The 22,769-nt window shown below is 37.8% G+C and overlaps 1 protein-coding gene across 1 annotated transcript in view; it reads left to right on the forward strand.

Annotated features, from left to right (window-relative positions):
- LOC149214413 (uncharacterized) overlaps positions 1-16,137 on the forward strand; it is a 48,663-nt gene extending 32,526 nt beyond the window's left edge. The window contains exons 3-4 of the mRNA XM_089389384.1: positions 15,227-15,776; positions 15,850-16,137. Coding sequence (XP_089245510.1) covers positions 15,227-15,776; positions 15,850-16,137 — 838 coding nt within the window. The remainder of the gene's footprint in view (positions 1-15,226; positions 15,777-15,849) is intronic.
- Positions 16,138-22,769: the final 6,632 nt, after the last annotated feature.

A 22,769-nucleotide genomic window follows, 5' to 3' on the forward strand; every position in this document is an offset into this window, starting at 1 on the left:
GGGTGAATTTTGGTGCCTAATGTGAAACATTTTGATGGACAAAAGTGACTGTTATATTGGCAGATTGGAGCTCAGGTATTGTCCAACCAAGAGAGCAGATTTGATCAACCTGTGTACATGCAGCAATAGTGACTTACAACAGTGTTAGGTGGCATCCCTCCTAGAGTCTCTATGTGTTGTCCTTTGAAGGACTAAGGGGAAAATAGAGAGAAATACTGAAGTGAATAACTAACAGGACAAGATACGACATAGAAGCTGCAACGAAGATTTTTATTGTATATTGTATTCCACAGACTGTTGTATTACTCAGACTGGTTTAATATAACGAAAATTGGGTTGTACGTTATTATACAATCTTGTTAAAAATTGTGTATCCTTGTGCGTATGTGATTTACTACTTTATATTTATGTTGTGCAAAGTATTTCTTGTTGAGATTCTTGGTTTGGTAGTGTCACAGATTTTAAGATTCTAACCTAGACCCAAGATCGTGGAAATTCAACATGGGGTACTTTCTAATTGTACCAGAAAGTGTTTCACTCTGATAGGGCAATGGATCTCCGTGCTGGGTGAGTACTACACCAATAACATAATCATAGGCCTCTGTCTCAATTTCAAATTGTTGTTGCAGGTCTGGAAATGTGATTATCGGTGTAGAGTAAAGGCCGCTTCAACTCAACAACACCTTATGTTGGGACTTGGACCAAGAAAACTTTTCTTTCGCTCCACCCTTGGTAATCTGACTCAAAGGCCAAGTGATGTGGGATAATCCCAACACGAACCTCGGATAAAAATTTGCAAGGCCCAAAAAGTTGCAAAGCTGTTTTAGAGGTGTGGGGGCTAGCCAATCTCGAATGACTTGGATTTTAGTCAGATACACATGCATGGCTCACTCATCTACGATGTAACCTAGATATTGGACCTGACTCATGCCAAAGTTGCATTTCTCCAAGTTGACACACAGTTTGTGCTGCTGTAGGGTTTTAAGGACCCGCCGAATGTGTTGTAAGTGTTCTTCCCAACTCTTGCTGAAGATGAGGATGTCATCCAGGTAAACAACCATGAATGAGTTGGTGAAGGGCCACAAGATGTCATCCACTAGCCTCATAAAAGTGGCAGGGGAATTTGTCAACCTGAAGGGCATAACCAACCATTCAAAAAGGCCATCCTTATATTTCAAGGCGGTCTTCCATAAATTTTTGGTTTCTATTGGAACCTGGTGATAGCCAGACTTCATATCGATCTTGCTGAAATAACTGGCCCCCTTGAGTTGGTCCAAAAGGTCATCAATCCATGGGATTGGATACCTATTCCTGACAGTTATTTTGTTTAGTGCTCGATAATCAATGCAGAGCCTTCAAGTGCTATCTTTCTTATGTACAAGTATAATCGTGATCCCATAAGGAAAGAAACTTGGTTAGATGTTCCATTTTTGCAGCAACTCATAGATTTGCCACTTGATCTCTTCATTTTCCAGAATGGAGTGATGATATGTTGTTCCATTGGGTTGAGGTGCTCTGGGAGTCAGATCGATCGAATGATTGACCTGACAGTGCAAGGGTACCTCTGTGGGTGAGGATACAATGTCCATGTATTCTACCACGACCTTATCCACCTGCTTCTGCTGCATGGAGGGCCATGGATGTGGCCATGATCCTCCCCTTACTTTGAGAGAAAATTAGAAATAAAAACAAATTTCTCTGTCTGGGAGATGATCTTACTGCATTTCTTATGAGAGATCCAAGGGATGGCAGTAGGCAAAGCTACCTCTAGTATCATGTATAAATTATTACTCAAAGAAATAATAATAGTGAGAGGCCTCGACTCATACACGACATGACACTTCCACAAGTATGGTTGGCCTAATAATACATCACAAAATTGAAAATGAGCAACATCACAAAATACCTCATCCATGAAGGGCTTGATGTTGTAGGGAAGGTGGCATTGCTAGCTAATGCGGATATCTCATCCTTGGTGAAGCCACTTGATGGTGTATGAATGTAGGTGTGGTGTGGACAATAGACCCAACTGCTTCACGACCTCTGCTGAAATTAGGTTTTTTTGGCTCCCGCTATCGACAATGAATTGCAGCATTGAACCCTTCACCCACATAAATGAATGAAAGATGTGCCACCCCTCCTTTGTATCTTCGGGTTTCGCCTTTTGGAGTTTGGTCGTGGCTACCGTCGCAGTGGGTTCTGCGTCAATGACCTACTTACCCTTATCGGTTCCCTTGTTGGGTTCCGACTTGGAATCAAAGCATGCATCCATCTCTAGGTCTTTCAGGTTGGGCACCAGCCCCTGCTTTTCACAACATTCATTTGTGTTGTGAGTGGGAGTTTTATGGAACTCACACCACTTGTTAGTGTCATTCTTTGCCATCCTGACACCCTTGGCTTGCAACTTTAAGGAGTTTCCTTGGGGGTCTCGACCAGGCTCTGTCCTTTGCTTTGTGGCTTTGGGGTGCCTTCCCTTTGCTTTGCATTTGGTTCGCAGATCCAAAGTATCACTTCTTGTACTTGAATTTCTACTCAATCTTGGCAGCATATTGGTACGTTGCACCAAGTGATTAGATGTCCAAGAGCTCCATCTCCTCTTGAATGTATTTCTGCAAACAACAATGGTACTTTAGCACCAGATGTTTCTCATAACCTTTGATACCCAATTTTGTGTGTAGGGAATGGAAAATATTAGTGAGCTCATGCACATCTTGATCGCTCTGTTGCTACAGCATAGTCCATTGTATGTACTTGTCATCATAGCTCTTGATAGGGTAGTACTATTCCTTGATGGTGTCTCGGAAATAATTCCAAGTTGGTACGATCGAGAACAGTGAGGCTTCCCTTTCATCCTTCCGCTCACAGTAGGTTTCCCACTAGTCCTTGACATGGGGAGTGACTTTTAGGAGTGAAAAATAAATCTTTTCCCTATTGGAAAAATCATGAACCAAAAAATATCCTTCCAATAAATTTAACCATTTATCTACGATGTCTACATCTATTTGGCCTATCTATTGGCTTTGATTTTATCCCAAAATTTACTTAAAAATTCTTAGATTTTCAGCTATTTGTTTTCCGCTGTAAATATTAGGTATAAGTCTTATCATAGTGAATTCAAGAATATTTCCAATTTCTGAATTAATTTTGTATATAAACTTCCAATATTGGAGAGTAATTTTCTTTAAAATTAATGTTCAGATGTGATATTATTTAGAGTCTCTTATGATAAATTTAGGATAGTATATGTTAATTCTTGCGTGATTTGGTGGTTTTGGGAATGTCCCATTTTTTGTCATGGATGGAAAAAAGGTGTTTTCATTTCAAACATCTAACCTGAAAAAAACATCTAGGCTTGGAAAATTAATGCATTTTCATTCATATTCACTTTTTATATCATATTATCTAGAAGATGTAACTATTGATATCAATTAATTTATGTGCAATATCTTCAAGTCGCCTTAAAATGAGATCAATTTTTTTCTTTCTCCACATTGTGCATTTTCATCTGAAGATACAAAAAACATTACTATGGTATGGAAATTATGTATGTGCTAATAGAAGTCTTTGACCATTGGCTAATTGTGCAAGTTGTCATTTTGATTGATAAGGGGCATTGTAACATCCTCCTTAAGGTTGAGAGGTAGGAAAGCTCTTTATTTATATTATAGTGAAGTGATGAAAATTTTCCCTTATAGCTATTAGATTTATTTTTCTATTCTGTAAAAGTATACATACATTTGTCATAGATTTGGTGTAGGCTGCTAAGTTAGATTTTAGTGCTATCTATGATCCTTTATTTCACAGTAGAGGTTGGGCAGTTTGCATGCGCAACTGGTTGGGATTAGGTTCATCTTTGAGTCTGACTAATACTAGCCACATATGACACAAAGTTAGGTGCTTTATATCTCTCCATACAAAGTAAGCCACAATTGGATATTCTACATTTCTTAAAAGGTTAATTGTTATGCACCTAAATGTTCAAAATTAGGTTTCCTTAACTCCAACATGTGAACTACTTTAAAACCATTGGGAGAATTGTTTATACACAAGCACTCTCATACAATGTTTCTTATCAAATCTCTATGTTTTCAATCAGAGGATATACATCTGAATCATTTAATAATGGTAGATGTGCTAGCTTGACATTTTTTTAACAACAAGTGCAATATCATAGGTAATTTTGTTTAAGACTATTAATTTTGTAGATCTGTGTTTGTAGATGAATAATAGCAGTTGACTCTTCTTCACATATTGGTTACTTCTTTAGTCTTAAGAAGCCCACAATAGATCTTGGTTCTTCTAGCATGGTTGGGAAAAGGAAGCAAAGACTTGTACTTCGATTTTTTTCTTTTTGTGATTTTGGATTGAAAATTCATTCTTTGCTTTTGCAAAAGAATCCAAGCCTTACAACTTTTTCAATTACAAACATTTCAAGAATCCACGCCTAACATGGTTGGTTTTGTTACTATACTTAATATGTTGATTACTTGGAATCTATTATTGTAGCATTTATTATTGTGTTGTATTTTTGTAGGCATTGAGTGGTGGCTAATTAGAATCATGTCCAATCATGAGACATTTTATTTTTTTCATTGTGGGAGTTTGAAATGATTTTTACAAGCCTTGAATACATGTACTACATGCAGGATATAGAAAAGTTGGTTTAACAATTTGAATTCCCAAATCTAGGTTGTTATATTCTGGTGGTAGCCCATGGATTAACAATTAAAATCACTCATCTTTAAGGTAAAATGTGGTTATGGTTTTTTCTTAATTGAATTTATTTTTAGAAGTGTGAAGAGCATGATCAAACAGGGATTATGTATAATATGTATTGGAGCCCTAATTCCAGATCATCATAATTCCAATTCAAATTCAATTTAACTGCATGGATCATCATAATTCCAGATCCTAATTCCAATTCAAATTCAATTTAACTGCATGGATCATCATAATGCCGTATCATAATTCCAGAGCATAATTACAATTCAAATTCAACTACCCGACAGAGCGCACAGACAAGAACAGGTCCCAAATGGAAATGAATGTTGGAATGAACTACCTGCAACGTAATCACTAAATGAAACCCTAAACCCTACCAAATACCTTTCGAACCGGTTTTAATAGGTGGGCAACACGTCACTACATGCAAGAGACAGGTGTCGTTACAAAATTCACATTGCAATAGAAATTACAAAAATTAATTCATGCCACCCCTATGCTTGATGGCCTCCATTTCTTACATTGCCAAAAATTGTTGATTCTCCTGCCTGACCCAAGTATGGTGGACTACCCAAGATTGGTTGATTAGGATGTGCCTGAATGTTACCATATCCTTGACTCCAATTTGCTCCTTGTAGCCATGGAGGGACTGAGTAACCCAAGTGTCCACTTGTGTTACTAACTCCAGCACTGGATGCAGGTGTCATATAAACATAGTTTGGATTTAAACCTACACTGGTAGGGGTATATGAGGTGGGCAGAACACCTGGCTGATAGCGGGGGACTTGGATGTTAATCAGCTCTTGGTATGATGGTGTGTGCTCTGCAATGTGGTCCAACGTATTGGACATCATCCTATTTGCCTCAAACTGGCTTGGACCATAGACTTCCATGCTTGTCACCCCTCCTCCACTTTTTAACACTTCTTGAACCTTTCTTGCCTCCCTCTCTTGCCTTGCCAATTGTTTTTGATGTTCCTTATCTTCCCTTGCTTTTTTTCTTTCCATCATTTCCTTTGTTCAAGCTTCTGTTGCTGCAACTCTCTTGTCCTTGGCCAACTCCTTCTTTCTCTTTTTAGTTTCTTGAATTTCATTTTTTTTATGTTCAGACTCAAAAAATAAATTCATATAATCTTCAGATGTGAGCAATTGTGAACTCCTCCCCAAACGAAGACAATCTGCATTTGAGTGCCTTGATGAGGCCTTCACTCTCTCTGCTAGTAGCTATAGGAATGCACCAAGTAATCTGCGATTTTCCCCTTGCTCCCTAGGATCTAACACCTGGCTTTTAACCTTTGGTACAGTTGATTGGCCCCCATTATCTTCTTCAGGTGCCTCATGTTGAATAGGATCATCTTCCAGTGAACCATTGCCCACAAAATAATGAACAAATTCGGTGTTCAACTCTGATGGTTGTGAAGGCATGTCCATGCTTTCCTTATTTGTGGTAGACACATTATGTGGGTTGATATTCATTATGGCCTATGTCAACCATGAAGGTTGTCTTACCTAGGTTGGCATGCTCAATTGCTCATTGTTTAATCCTGTTGCATTATCATTTGAAATCAAGTTTGCATTTTCTTCATCCATTGCCTCATATGGAATATCACATGCAGAATTAGCATGTGGTTCAGTAGGTGTGACAGCCTCCATGTTAGGATATTCCGACACATAGGATATAGTTAAGTTCAACTTGGTCTAGTATAGAGTTAGGTTAGAGTTAGGTAAAGTGTGTTTCTTTACCGTTGTACATTTTGTAACTTACAATCCGACGGTCACGATATGTAGTGATCCGACGGTTCACTCTCACCTCGGTATTACCGACACTTGATCCGTGGCTTGACACCCGATTGGTCCATGAGTTCTATTTAAAGCGCATGGAGGGTCATTGTTCGGAAAATCTGTGCATGAGAGAAGCTTATGTAAATTTTCATTCTTTGATTAATAAATTGTCTGTACCCACGTTGGGACAGGCCGTGGACTGTTTCCCTCCTTGCACTCTGAGGGTTTTAACCACGTCAAAAATACTGGTGTATTGATTTGAGATCTGGTTGTGAGCGGTGTCCTCTTGGTATTCTTTCTGAGGAACTTACCCTGTAAATTCCTACATGGTATCGGAGCTATTTGAGGGCCGCGTCCGTTGGTGATCCAAATCTGAAGCCGGTAGAACTGCATGCGGCTGTCGTTTCCTAGATCTGCTGTTTCTGACTGCTTTCGGGCCGAGAGGACTGCTCTGTTGCGTTCGGAGCATCTGTTTCAGTGAGGAACCCCTTTCGTTTCACGCGAAAAGGTTTCCGGTAGCCCTAGCTGCGTCATTTTTCAGATCGGGAGGTATACAGTGTTTTTTTTTGCAGTTTACTGTCATTTTCTCTCTGCTTATTTCGGTTTCGGTTTATTTAGCCTTTTTTTTTCCGGATCTATACCTTTCATTTCTGCGTATGCTCTTTGCCCTGCGACTCTGTGCGATCTGGGCAAATCAGAAACAGAAAGAAAGGATTTTTCTCATGCGTATGCTCTTTTCCCTGCACCTTAGTGTGATCTCGGAAAATCAGAAACATTGAGAAAAATATTTAGTTTTTCGGCTAAAAGCTAACTTTGAGATTTTTTTTAAAATTTCTAGTTTTTTGGCTAAAGCTAACTTCGAGCCGTAAGGTTCGTTTTTCTTTGGATATTCGTGTTGGGTTTTGTGTTTTGTGTTTTGTAGGGGAAAAGAGTCTTCCCAAGGCAAGCACGCATATCGAGGCCCCCCCCCCCCCCTCTCTCTCTCTCTCTCTCTCTCTCTCTCTCTCAAATATTTTGTATAGATCAATTGGTTCAAAGACCTTTTAAGAGAGTAGAGGTCTTGGGTTCAAGTCTCCATTTTGTGGGGGTGGATTTTTTCATTCCCGCACATTCGCGCACTTTGCCGGCAACGTCAACAATTTTTTTTCAAAAAGCCATAACTTCTTCATCCGGAAGCCTTTTTCAGAGCCGTTTTTTTTAAAACCGCCTATTTTTTCGAGATCTATCCATTGGACCACTTACTTTCAGCATCTTCAGCTTCAGTTGTTTTTCAAAAAATGGAAAGTCCATGCCAAGTCATTCTTGACAGCACTAACTACTTCCAATGGGTAGCCTACATGGGAGATTTACTTAGAAGTAAAGGTCTCTTCAGAATAGCCACAGACCAAGAGAAGAAACCCAAAGATGAAGACAAGGCCGAAAAATGGGAAAATCGACAAGATCAAGCACGTGGTTTGATAGGAATGTCTGTTTCTCCTGATCTTAGATTCCACATTGCAGAAATTGAAACTCCTCATGAAGCTTTAGAAAAACTTGCTAAAGTATTTGGGATTAAAAATGAAATTAGAGCCCATCAACTTGAGAATGAGTTGCTTACTTTGGATCCTAATAATTTTTCTTGCATTGAAGATTTCTTGTCCAAGTTCAAGACCCTTAGATATCTCTTGGAAGGTGTTAAAGTTAAGAAAGAAGATGGTAACCTTATTTATTCCATCCTTACTAAGTTGGGACCAGCCTACTCTGTATTTGTTTCCACTTTCCATTCTACCAGGGAAGCTTTCATTTGTCAAGGCAAAGACTACAAGCCCCTTCCTTTGACTCCTTTTGTGATTCCTTAATAAGAGAACAAGAAAAACTCTTACACCTTGGTCTTCTTAATCTTGGAAACTCTTCCTCGAAAGCGTTAGCCGCCCAGCAGCAACCAAATTCAAAGAATCCTAAGAAGTCTTATCCTCAAAGGAATGGTCCTAAACCAACTCAGCCTCAAGATGAAAGATCATTTCAGCAATATGACAAGACCAATAAAAACAAATGGAAGAAGACTGACAGACATTGTAACTTTTGTAATCGAGATGGCCACTTAGAATCTAAATGCTTTAAGAAGATGGAAGCCTTGGAAGCCGCAATGAAGAAACATAACATCCATCTGGAGCCTACTTCAACTTCAACTTCCGGAACGGCATTTTCTGCATGTCATCGTCAATCATCTCAGTCTGGTTATGCATTAAATGTATCTTCTTCTTCTTCTCATTCTCATGAGTGGCTCATTGATTCTGGAGCCTCTTGTCACATGGCCAAAAACCAAGCCATGTTTTCTTCTTTAAATGATTGTAACACCAAAAATATATATGTTGGTGATGATAGATCTCTTAATGTTGTAGGGACTGGAACTGTTCATCTAGACAATGGTCAGTTCAATGATGTATTATGTGTTCCAAACTTATCCTGCAACCTTCTATCTGTCTATCAGATAACTCATTCAGGTGAAGGTAAAATTGTTGAATTTTCACCTCATGATGTTGTAATCAAGGATCTAAAAGATCCTAAACAGATTCTAGCTACTGGTCTTGCTGATGATTCCAAAAGGTTGTATAAGTTTCACAACTTTGGGTCATCCCATCTTCCCTCAGTATTTGTTGCTCATAATGATGAAGTGAGCAAACTTTGGCATGAGCGGTTTGGTCACTTAAACTATCGCTCCCTTCAGCATCTATGTAAAGAAAACATGGTGACAGGTCTTCCTATGGTATCTTGCAAAGATGGTGTTTGTTCCGGATGTGTACTCGGAAAACATCATCGGGACAGTTTTGACAAACGTGCCTCTTGGCACGCCTCAGCCCCTTTACAGCTTGTGCACAGTGATTTATGTGGTCCTCTTCCTGTTGCTTCATTCTCTGGCTGCAAGTACTTCTTAACTTTCATTGATGATTTCTCCAGACGCACTTGGGTATACTTCTTAAAACTCAAGAGCGAAGTATTTACCACCTTTTTGGCCTTCAAAGCATTCGTTGAAAAACAATCTGGACATCAAATTCTTAAGCTAAGAACTGATAATGGTGGAGAATATGTTAAAAATGCATTCATCAACTTTTGCACCGAAAATGGAATTCAAATGCAACATACTGTTCCATACACTCCACAACAAAATGGTGTAGCTGAAAGGAAAAATCGCACCTTAAAGGAAATGGCTAATTGTATGCTGCAATCTAAAGGACTCAGTCTTAGTTTTTGGGCCGAAGCAATTAATTGTGCAAATTATATAATCAATCGCACTCCTACTAAGGTTCTAGAGAATATCACTCCAGAAGAAGCTTGGAGTTCCATTAAACCAGATGTAAGTCACTTTCGTGTGTTTGGAAGTGAAGCATGGGCCCATATTCCAGATGAAAAGCATAAAGCCTTAGAACCTAAGAGTGAGAAATGTACTTTTGTTGGATATTCTGAAGATGTAAAAGGCTATAGACTTATTCCATTTAAGTCCAAAAATGTTATCATTAGAAGAGATGTAAAATTTGATGAAAATAAATCGGCCTGCGAGCCTAGTCCGGCGGATGTGCCACCTCTTCCTATCTCTTCTATCTTTGAAAACATTTCTTCTTCTGATGATGAAAGCGAGGATGATAATCCTTCCCCACCTTCTCAGGATCCTCAACTTCCAAGATGGGTCCGTGCTACTCGGGATGCAGCAGGTGATCTTGCCGGTGATCCTACAGATCAGCGACGTACACGTTCTCAGTTTGAAAGAGCCTCTTCTTTACTGGCTCAAGCTCCAGTAAATCATGATCCTGACACTTTTGCAGAAGCTTCAGGCCATCCACATTGGGAAACAGCTATGAATGAAGAATATCATTCATTGATGACAAATGATACATGGGATCTTGTTCCTCTACCAAAGGGACGCAAACTTGTTAGATGCAAATGGGTTTACAGAACCAAGTATGGACCAGATGGGAAAGTTGATAAACATAAAGCTCGTCTAGTTGCTAAGGGCTTTTCACAGGTTGAAGGCATTGACTACACTGAAACCTTCTCTCCAGTTGCCAAAATGAACTCTATCCGCCTTGTTCTTTCCCTTGCTGCCTCTTTAAAATGGGAAGTCCATCAAATGGATGTTAAATCTGCCTTCTTGCATGGTGACTTGCAGGAAGAAATCTATATGGAACAACCCATTGGCTTCATACAAACAGACTCCAGCCTCGTTTGTCGACTTAAGAAATCCCTTTATGGCCTCAAGCAAGCTCCTCGAGCTTGGTATGCCAAAATGGATAGCTTTCTTTTAGAATCTGGCTTTTCTAGGTGTCATTCTGACAATACTGTCTACACCAAGAAAGTGGGCAACTCTCTCATCATCCTTGTTCTTTATGTTGATGATCTTATTCTTACTGGTAGTGATCCCAACCTTATAAACCATGTGAAGTCCAGCCTTAAAAAGAAATTTGAAATGACAGACTTAGGACACTTACACTATTTTCTCGGTCTTCAAGTCTTGCAATCCCAAGAGGGTATTTTCCTTTCCCAGTCCAAGTATGCTTGTGATATTCTTCGTCATTTTCACATGGAAGACTGTAAGCCAGCCACTTCTCCCTTTCAGTCTGGAGTCAAACTTTCAGTCTCTTGTACTTCTCCTGAAGTTGATGCTACCTTATACCGTCAACTTGTCGGAAAACTCTTGTATTTAACCCATACTCGTCCTGATCTTTCCTTTGTTGTTGGCCTTGTTGCTCGTTTTATGCAAAACCCCCGTGAAAGTCATTGGAAAGCAGCTAAAAGAATACTTCGTTATGTTCGAGGTACAGTACAGTTTGGGATTCATTACAGTGCCAAAGCAGCTCCTCTGTTAGTTGGTTTCACTGATTCTGATTGGGCTGGTGACCTTGATGATCGGAAGTCTACTGCCGGTTATGTCTTCACTCTTGGTTCAGGACCTATTACATGGGCTTGTAAGAAACAGGCTGCCATTTCTCTTTCATCAGCAGAAGCAGAGTATCGTGGTGCCGTGGAAGCTAGTAAGGAAGCCTTGTGGCTTCGTCAGATCCTATCAGAGTTTGGCTTTGAGCAGCAGCATCCAACCACACTTTGGTGTGATAATCAAAGTGCCATTCAGCTATGCAAAGATCCAGTCCAGCATCAGCGCAGCAAACACATTGAACTACACATGCACTTCATCAGAAAGCTCATTCATGAGCATGTTCTTGAAGTGCAATATTGTCCAACAGATGATCAGGTTGCAGACATCTTCACAAAGGCTCTCACAGAGGCGAAGTTCACTAAACTTCGATATATGCTTGGAGTTCAGGAAGTTGTCACTAAGGGGGGATAGGCTCTAGTGCCTCCTTCCTTCTCCTATTGTGTCATATTTGTAAATCCTTCAATCCTATCCCAAGTTGTTCTTAAGGGGGGATGTTAGGATATTCCGACACATAGGATATAGTTAAGTTCAACTTGGTCTAGTATAGAGTTAGGTTAGAGTTAGGTAAAGTGTGTTTCTTTACCGTTGTACATTTTGTAACTTACAATCCGACGGTCACGATATGTAGTGATCCGACGGTTCACTCTCACCTCGGTATTACCGACACTTGATCCGTGGCTTGACACCCGATTGGTCCATGAGTTCTATTTAAAGCGCATGGAGGGTCATTGTTCGGAAAATCTGTGCATGAGAGAAGCTTATGTAAATTTTCATTCTTTGATTAATAAATTGTCTGTACCCACGTTGGGATAGGCCGTGGACTGTTTCCCTCCTTGCACTCTGAGGGTTTTAACCACGTCAAAAATACTGGTGTATTGATTTGAGATCTGGTTGTGAGCGGTGTCCTCTTGGTATTCTTTCTGAGGAACTTACCCTGTAAATTCCTACACTCCATGACATTGACAATTGGTTCATGACTGAACTGTGTCTCATTCACTTGTTCATCATCATCACCACATAAGTGCCCTTCATAAAGGGACATTATACCTTCAATCAGCAACATCTTCTTGGGCATCAACATGGTCTTGTAAGTTCTCTGCTTCTTGACCTTTCACATAAAATGCTTGGCTACATCAAGTATCATGCATGAGAGAATCAACAATAAGTGGCCATATACCAGTCCTCCTAAATCCAGCCTTGATATTAGAAGGTGTGAGAGCCCTTTTAATGCTTTACTTGCAAGCTCAACTAGCTCAAACCTCTTTACTTCCACCCCTAGATTCTTTGCCATCCACGAAGCTCGCTCGATCCTGAAATAATTCTTGAAAGGCCCAAACACATTGACATCAAGGGGTTGCAATCTGTGAGTGGTATGAGCCGGTAATGTTAACAGGTCAATGCCAAAATTGTTGGCCTCCTCAATTGTCTGCAAAGCCATGTGGCTTCCATGGCCATCTAAAATTAGTAGGTGTCTGTTTTCAGGCGAGACACCACCTGGTATAGATGCAACAAAATGACAAAGCCAATTCAGGAATAGTTCCTTTGTCATCCATGCATGGGGATGTGCTGCCATGCATGCACCTAGTTCACAGTTCTGTATATAGTTTTTTAGTTGTGTTTTACCTTTGAATAGGTAAAATCCTGGGATTGAAGAACCAATTTCATTGACACAAGAAAGTATAGTGATCCACTCCTTGCTCTTAGGCAAAATCTTAGGCACATTTTTGCTCCCTCTTTTGGCAATTACTCGCATACCACAATTCCTTCCTGCCTGTAAGCTTATTTCATCACAGTTCCATATATGGTATGGGGCATATGAGTGTTGCTCATATGCAGCAGAAAGAGTGTTATAGAACTTGGACACAATTACAGGGCGTAGATTTAAAGCCTTGTCTCTGTCAAGGCCCTTAGTTGTACATAGCACAAGGTCTGGATGTTTTTTTTTAAATCCACTCCACCATGATTTACTAGGAAATCTTTGAAGGGGTTTGGCCTCCCCTAACAGATTTGAGGTACTGTGGATTTCAGTTGTATAATCTCTAACCCATGTTCCAATTGGGCCATCTCCTTACACCACTCAACCACGTCGGCCTCCTCCTCTTCAGTCATAACTGTAACAGGCCCTCTACGCTTCATATTAGTCAACCCATTTATCAAATAATGTATGTTAGAGTAAGAAATACCATGTTTTTTTGCAGGGGCACAGATTGAATATCCATTAAACTCAATTTCATCAATTGCATCCTGCATGTCTTGCTTTTTCCAGCCTCTGATGGCACTGATTTTCTTTGTTGAACTTGCACCCTGCATTGTGGTTGAAGGCAACTCCGTGGTTGATGGTGGATAGCATGATCTGCAACCACAGTGCCCTTTTCAACGACACTACTGGGTGCATTGTGAGCATTCACATCACCCCCCCATCCTCATCTGATGAAGTGGACCGTAGTTGGGCCCCCCTCGCCCCTCGCCTCCTCCTGTTCCTTGTACGATCTGCAATAGAAACTCTTGGCATGGCTGCAACAACCTGCAAAGTGACCACCAAATTCTGATTTTAAAAAACTGTATTAGAAAACAAGGAAATTCATTGGCCTTTGCAATCAATGAGCAACAAAAATCAGTGCTTTATCTATATATTGTAGCTGAATACATTTTTGGATCTGAAAATCATTATTGGAAGGTTTAAAGTTCTTTATTTGATTCTTAGATGGTTTTTATGAGTTATCAGGAAGATATATTCCTTTTTAATTTTATAACAGGTTTGACATAACACAATTTCTGTAAGCCAACTATTTTTTGTGTCCATAAATGATTGTTTCTGGGAACTGGCATGTCTTTCTTCAATGAAACCAACAACAAGTTTAAGAATGTATGTTGTTTAACATGATTCTGTCTTGAGAAAAGGGTCAGGTGGTATCTTGTAAGGGATTCATTCAGTGGTCTAAAGCTAACATGTTTAGCTCTAAAGAGTCAATAAAGAAACACTTAAGTAAGGGAGAGGTGAGGAACGAAGTGATCCAGTCCTGCTTATGCTGATAAGAAGTCCTAATAGTGGTAACGTACTTAAGTAAGGAAGAGGTGAGGAACGAAGTGATCTGGTCCTGCTTATGTTGATAAGAAGTCCTAATAGTGGTAGCTACTCTGCCAAATGCTTAATTCAGTAAGTAGCTACTCTAGCTTTGACATTTCACAGTTTTGGAGTTTATTATTGGAGAAAATGCTAGGCTTGGGTGAAAAAGAAGGGAGACACTCACCAAACTATCTCCTCTTGCACTATTTCACGGTCAAAATTCAAGCCTTTATGTTGCTCAATAATTGATGTTGTAAGTGTCTAGTAATAACTGGCTACCCCAAATAAGCAAATACAATGTTATTGAGTGCAACAAAGACAAACTAGTAATAACTCGAAAATGAATCACACAACCAACTGCAACATTGGGTGCAAAGTGATTTCTAATTTGCAAGAAACCAGAGCCCGGTTTCCAATCCAAAAGAAGCTTCTATTAACTGAATGAGAGGCAGTATTATGTTGATTTGGCTATCTTTTGACATGACTTGACTTGGTTTGGACCTTTGTATGTGAGCTCCCAAAGTCATGTGTGCATCCATAGTTCAATGATGGTTTTCTTAGCACATTCAAACTTTGTGTGGAGAGAGAGCACTGCACCTTTGGACCAGTTGATGATGATGTAGCCTTTAAAGGAGTTAAATACAGAATTGAAGTTGGCTTGATCATGATCTATCAACACAATTTTAGTGATTCATTTACCACATCTAAAGGTCATTGTTGAGCATTTAAAATATATCCATTGCTCAGGCGTTTTAAAATATATCCATTGGACTCTTCTATTGACAAGTGCATGCCTACACGCATTCGCTTAAATCTGTGGAAGACGAGAATCACAGAAATATCATTCGGTGAAGGTGTTTGTCCAGTCCTTAAATATCTCAATCTTGGTGGTTGTGGTGATTTAGTGGAGGTTGGAGCATTGCCGACAACACTAACGCATTTGAGGTTGCCGAATTGTCATGCATTAAAGAAAATAACAGGGCTTCGTGGCCTTGCAAAGCTTAAAGAGCTGTTCATGCAAGGTTGTAAAGCAATAGAGGAGTTGCCAGGTCTGGCTGAGCTGAACAGTCTTGAACATTTGTATTTTCCTGAATGCCCACTTAGTGCAGTAGTGCCATTTGCCAGTGTGGAAAAGGTTCAAGGCAGCAGATTGTTGAACTCTTCTATTGACAGGTGCATGGTTCGACTCCAAATCTTAGTCCTGTCGAAGGCGAGAATCACTGAAATATCATTTGGTGAAGGTGTTTTTCCAGTCCTTAAATGTCTAAATATCAGTGATTGTAATGATCTAGTGGAGGTTGGAGCATTGCCAACAACACTAACAGGTCTGGCTTTGAGGGGTTGTTGTGCATTGTAAGAATCTAGTGGAGGTTGGAGCATTGCCGACATCGCTGGAAAGTCTGGAGTTGTTTTCTTGTAGTGCATTAAAGAAAGTAAAGGGGCTTCGTGGCCTTGCAAAGCTTACAGCTCTGTACTTGTATGGTTGTTATGCCGTTGAGGAGCTTCCGGGTCTGGAAACGTTGGTATCATTGCAGGAGTTCTTGATATCTGAATGTGCGAATATGAGGAGAATAGTGGTGTTGGCCGAGGCGGCAAATCCCCAAAGCTATGTGTTAAAAAGGGTTATATCAGCCATACGAAAAGTAAAGATGGGTTGACTCTGGGACTAATGCAATGCGGGCTCAACGGCACAAGGTAAAGGTATTTACCATGTCACGGTTTGGTTTGGTTTATGGTTAATGTTATCCTTTAGTCATGTTTTATTTTGGTTTTGTTAATTTATGAAATGTTTCTATTGATTTATATTTATGAAATGGAGATGGAAATGTAAACATTACGAAGTGGGAGTTAAACACTGGTAATTTAGGGAGCAGGAGTTAAATACTCTTAAAAAATTTAAATGGGATTTTTTCATTATAATTTTAAGTTTAAATTATTTAATATGAATATTAAAGAATATTTGAAGTTTAAATATTTAAAAAATAATTGATTATAATTTTGAAGTCATGTTATTATAAAATATTGTTGTTGAGATTATATGTTATAAAAATTTTATTAATTATTTTTATAATATTAAGAGTATTTTTAGTAATTTGTAATCTGAATATATCACGAATATATGACTTAGCAAGAATTAAAACGTTAGTATTGACTACGAATTTTTCTAGCCATATTAATCTGGTTGTATGGAATAGCAAACCACAATCCTAACCACTCAAACTAAGAACCATTGACTATAATTATAATTTTACAAATAATGTAAAATTTAAAAAAAAAATATGAAAGTTTTAAATAAATAAATAAAAATTGAAAAGATAAATAAAAATAATAAATGAATAATGAATGGTTCTTAAGAAGAAATAATTAATAATACGTTTTTTTATTTAATCTTTATTTTCATCTTTACATCTCTTCCGTTGTAATTAGAGTTACAAAATGTTGTTGTTGATCAGGTTATATCTTAGTGTACTTAAATTCATGAAGAGTTTTTGTTGAAGATGAGAAGAAGAAGAAAGTATTTTACAGTCCACGAGGCTAAAGATAGCCTATGGGACAGATTGCTTATTCATCTACTTGATGTATTCTACCATTTTCTGTGAAGCTTCAAAATAAATGCTCTAAGCTTCTCGACAAACCCCTCGCTAAATAAATTATCCCAGGAGTTAGCTGCTAGCATATCTGCATAACTTTCTCTATTGTCTTTGAAGGCCTCACATTCTAAAATGAATTTTTTTTATGTTTCCACTTTTCCGGAAGAACAAAAAATGCATACTCTTTCCTCCCACACTTCCTTTGGCCTTTTCCAGCACCCTGTTTCACGACGAAGTTGATGAGAATTAGTCCTTAACTGAGCAATAAGAAATTTGGTTCTCCAAGAGATATTGGCCTCTATGTATGCTTTTGGTTGATGACTATGAATGGGATTAAACACTTCAATATAATAATTTTTCTTTCTTCCTAGCTCCTTATCCCAAGTACGCTTGTGGAACTTTTCCATAACAAAAGTTTTTATCTCTTTGTTGTTTATGGGACACGCATTCAAGCAAATACCCCATTTACTAAACCATTTGTTATTTTATTGCATCCAAGTTTTTTTTCTCTTGCACAATCTATCATTAAAGACAACCTTAGGCCATCTACCCTCTTCCATTTGCTCAATTTTTTTTAAATACCTTATGACTCGCACCATAGCAATTGCTTCAATAGGAGCAGTCCCTGTTTCACTTAACAAGATATCATAAGGAACTGCACTTTTAATATTAAATTTGTTTCTAATCAAACACTTCTGCATTTTCTCAGTTTGTCTCCATTGCATGTCGAATGTACTGCTAGACCATAGTTCACAACCATAGAGAATCACCAGAATCACTAGAAGCCCAAAAAGAGTTTGAGTGGTTTTCTAGTCCTATAACTCTACCTCTCTACACCTATTTTGAAAAGCATAAAATGTTTTCCAACCCCCCAAAGTTCTTTTCTTTCTATAACCATTCTAGCTTAGATTTTTGTTGAAGTCAATTCCAAGGTATTTGTAATCCGCAACTTCTTCCAGAATGTTGCCTTCAAAGTAGAACTTATGCTGGTTATGTTTCCTTTTCTTAGAGAAGACCACTACTTTCATTTTGTTGATATTGACTTGCATCCCCACACTTCTACAAAAATGCTCAAGGGATAGTAAGTGCTCTTGCAAACCAATAGTTAATTTAGCAGTCAGAATAAGGTCATCTGCATACAAAAGAAGCCTTATAACAAACTTTCCCAAATAGATACCATCACCCCCTTGTGAATTTAACCACTCCTCAAGCTTGTCGATATATAAACCAAAAGGGTAGGAGATAGTGGGCAACCTTGCTTGACCCCGATATCGCTTCTAAAAGTTTCAGAAATGCCTACTAAAGTTCTAATTTTGACTTTCACCTCTTCGTACAGCCTATGCACCGCTACTCTCGAATGTTTAGGAACCCCAAGTTCCTCCACTCTATGCCAAAGCTTATCCCTAGGAACCGAGTCAAACGCTTTTCTGAAATCAACAAAGCAACAAAAGACTTCTTCCTTTTCCTCCCAAAATTTTTCAATGATGTGCCTTAAAGTTATACAATGATCAACTGTGGAATGTTTAGGTCTAAAACCTGCTTTCCCTTTAGCACGCTTATCTCTTTCTTCTGCCTACTTGCTAATTTTGTTTTCTAGCATGCTTCCAAATAGCTTTGCAAACAAAGGGTTTATCATGATGGTCCTATAATTGGAGAGATTATTGATGTCACCGCTATTGAAAAGAGGTATTGCCAAACTAGTTGTCCAATCTGTGGGGAGCCCTTGTTGTATGATGTTGTTGAAGATTTTTGTAGTGTGAGGTGCAAGAATCTTTGAGCCCCACTTTAGATATTCTGCTTGGAGTTTAGCTAAGTCTTTTGCTTTTCCAACACCCAACTTCTTGATACCCATCTCTACCTCTTGTACCGTGAAGAGTTTAGTATTAGTGTTGACCAAGGGGGGAGGGTCAACCTTGGGAACCTGCTCATAGAGTTGTCTTGCATAGTCAAACCATTTAGAAGCTGTAATATTATTTCCAATTTGTATCTTTTTCGGTTGGAGCTCCTTCCAAAATAATTTGGGATTATTTTTCCCAACGAAGATTAGTTCTTCCCTCCTTGAAACCATGAAATCAACCTTTTTCTTGCTTAATAACTTCTTGTAAGCTTTGAGCTTTATGTTATCCTTGTTTGACTCCACCAAATGCCCTGTATATAGTGTGAATGGCCTAAAACCATGAACTACATTACAATCCTAGATTGTTAAAATAAATTTAGATTTCTCATGCGAAACTTATGTTTTTAAGTTATGAATGTCTTTATTACCATGCTAGATTGTGCAAGAGTCATAATGGGTCATAATTTATTGGTGTTCTTAATATGTTCTATGTGTTTCTTGTGGTTGAATTTATAGTTTAAATAAAGAAATTTCTCACAAAGATTATAATGGGTCATAATTTATTGGTGTTCTTAATATGTTCTATGTGTTCCTTGTGGTTGAATTTATAGTTTAAATAAAGAAATTTCTCACAAAGATTATTTTGTCCATTAAAAGCTTTCTTTACAAAGCCAATAACACAATTCTGCATATGAAATTCTGAAATTCGTTGTTCTTGCAACCATTAACAACTAAATATCCATAGTTCATTACAGTGCTTGTAGATTTCCCGAGGTTGTAGGTGTCTGTATTGGTGGTACATAGTCGTACATAGGTTTTATGCATTACTTGGGGTGTCCTTTTGTTGCATAGTTCGTGGGACACTTTCCAGCATGGTACGTTAGATGGATGACAATATATGGCATGGGATTAGTCATTAAATAATTAAGCATTTACCTTTTTACCAATCCCTATAACCTTCATCAAACATTTCATTGCTTATGACTATTTTATATTATTTAATTGCTATAGTTGCTCAGTGATATGCATCCACATAATACATCAAGTTGGGCATTGTATTGGATTGAGTTTAGACTATTCTAAACATGAAACTATGGTAATTTCCATTTATTTCAACTGTTATGAACCCGAAACTATGGTAATTGCCATTTATTTCAACTTCTCTGAACCCAAAACTATGGTAATTGCCATTTATTTCAACTTTTATGTGGAATGGTGAGTCTCATGGCATTGTAGCGTTTGATGGTGATATTGCTATCAAGCCCAGTCTAAACACTGAGTTAACCAAGGGAATATATAAAGTTGGTAGACTTGTTTTTTTTTTTTTTTTTATGTGTGGAAGTAGTTGAGACATCATGCAATTCAGTAAATATAATCCTAATGAGTCAAGGAAGGATGGATAGTAGAATTATCGAAGACTTGACATTGTTCATGTTACTAGAACTAATTTTAAGTGAATATTGACTTGCAATGGTGACAACGAAATTTTAATGAGTACCATTGTGTTTGTAGATAATCATATCCATGGTGACAGAGCAAATGAATTTTTTTAAGCTTTAATATCGTTCAATTGTTCTCTCACTATTGGAATTTGAAATTTTTTTAAGCCTTAATACAGGGCAATTGTTCTCCCAATATGGGGATTTCTTCATGATTTTTGGAAAACGACTTGAATATCAATAGAAACCAAGATAAATAATTTTTTCTTTTATCCTAAATTTTTTTTCTTTTCTAAAGAAAATTTTCTTCTATCCTAAAAAAATTGCTCAATATCCTAAACGAATTGCTCAATCTAAAGTAGTAGTACACTACACAATGGTACAATTATTGAACATTTTTAAATATAAACATATCGTGAAATGGGATGACAACATTCAATATGTATAGCATAGTCACGAGCACACAATCCATAGTCATGCTCGCACAATGCATAGCATGACCGACAATGGCCCAACTACTGAGCATTTTTAATTTAAAACATCCATTGAGATGGAATGACTACATCTAATATGTATAGCATAGTCCCAATCACATAATGTAGAGAATGACTCACACTTCACCTTTTGAATGATTTCTTAAATTTTTCCAAATGATCCATATTATTGATCAAATGGCCAAGGCAAAGACAAGAAAGAAAGTAATTGGATGTGGTTTATAAAATCAATTCACAAATTCTAATCAACTTGAGAATATTTTAACAAAAAATTGCAAAATCATGAGGGCAAACATGGAGAGTTGTGATTACTTTTTATAGGAGAAAATAAAAAAGAAATAGAAGAAAATAAAGCAGTTCAAATATGGCCCTTACAATATCATTACACAAATTAGAGTTGTTGATTGTCTCATTTAGCAAATTTTTGAACATCATATAATTTACTATGATCAACACACAAATTGGATGGAGACCCATTCTCACCTCAACCTAGGTCCTCACCATTCAATCTAATGGGTTCTAATTGGCTGAAGGGATGCATTTTTACAATTTTCATGTTGGCTTAATGTAAACATATGCAATTGTATTAAACTAAACCAACCTACAAGTACACTGAAAATTGAAGAAATTTGTCAACTAAATAACATAAATTAATGTGCTTGAAATACACTAACTAGAGAATAGAATTATAGTTGCAATGTTGTTTTTTGTCCTATTTAACAATGTTGCAAATATGTAAATAAATTTCTATCAAGAAGAAAAGATACTCAAAATTACATTAGACATGGCATGTAAGTAATCAATTTTCATAAATTTAAATATCCTAAACAATTATAGAAATGATTCAGTGATTGAACAATTGGTTAGGGTTTTTTTTGTGAAATTCATTACTGCCATATTTTTAGCAGGGTTTTAATTTATGTAGAAAATTGCAAAAACAAGTAGACCTCTTAATAAACCACCCAAAAGTACCAAAAAAATTCTATGTCTTAGATCTAGCAGTGGGGAGCCAAAAAATACTAAAGGATGGTCAATTTAGACCACCTTTGAGACTGGAACTTGCTGTAAAATTGAATTTCCAACAAGCTAGAAATTCAATTTTTGAGGTTTTGGAGTAAAAAAATCCTAGGTACACAACCCAAAACTATATATCAACTTATAATATATATGTAAATGGATTCTCATCAATGAATCTCTCACCTCCTATCTTTGACGACATCATCATTTTACCTAATGGAACTTTTGAGTCCCTCGTCCTCAAAAACTCCCTCTCATTTTTTTTCCTAGCTTTTGCAATGAAAATCAACCCAAAAAAATATTGCCTTATCCCAATCTACTATCCAACTTATAGCCCTTCATTTTCCCCTTTCTTATCTCTCCCTTGTATGAAGGATTTAATTACCTTAACTTCTTCCTCAGGCTACTTGGGTATCTCTTTGTTGATTGGCTTTGGTTATTCCACAAAATTGACCCTCATATGAATTTCTGGGAAAACAAACTTCTCTACAGAGGAGGCATAGTAGTTCTTATCAAGGTTGTACTTGAAAGTATACCAGTCTATTGGTGCTCTATTGCATACGTTCGAGAGGGCATCCTCACCAAAATTAGGAAAGCATGTTTCTAATTCCTTTTCTCATGAAATAAACACATAGGTGAAATTCTCTTGGTCAAACGAAAAAAAATAGTTATATTGAAATACCTGGGTAGTTGGGGCTTCAAAAACATCTACACTTTCAACAAATTTATCACAGCAAGAAGCCTTTAGAGATTAACACACAATACCTTCCTCTAGGGAACACACTCAAATCCAAATATCTACCAAATATCTCTTGCTCTGATTGGTTTCGTATTCTAAGAAAATCCTCCAAAGGCTCAAACACTTGGAAAGCCTTGGTTCTTTCCTTCCCCCTTATAGGCTCTTGGACAGTT

This window comes from Pinus tabuliformis, chromosome 1_1 (assembly GCF_031772625.1).
Source record: "Pinus tabuliformis cultivar Carrire ecotype Pingquan chromosome 1_1, CPIR1, whole genome shotgun sequence".
NCBI lineage: Eukaryota > Viridiplantae > Streptophyta > Pinopsida > Pinales > Pinaceae > Pinus > Pinus tabuliformis.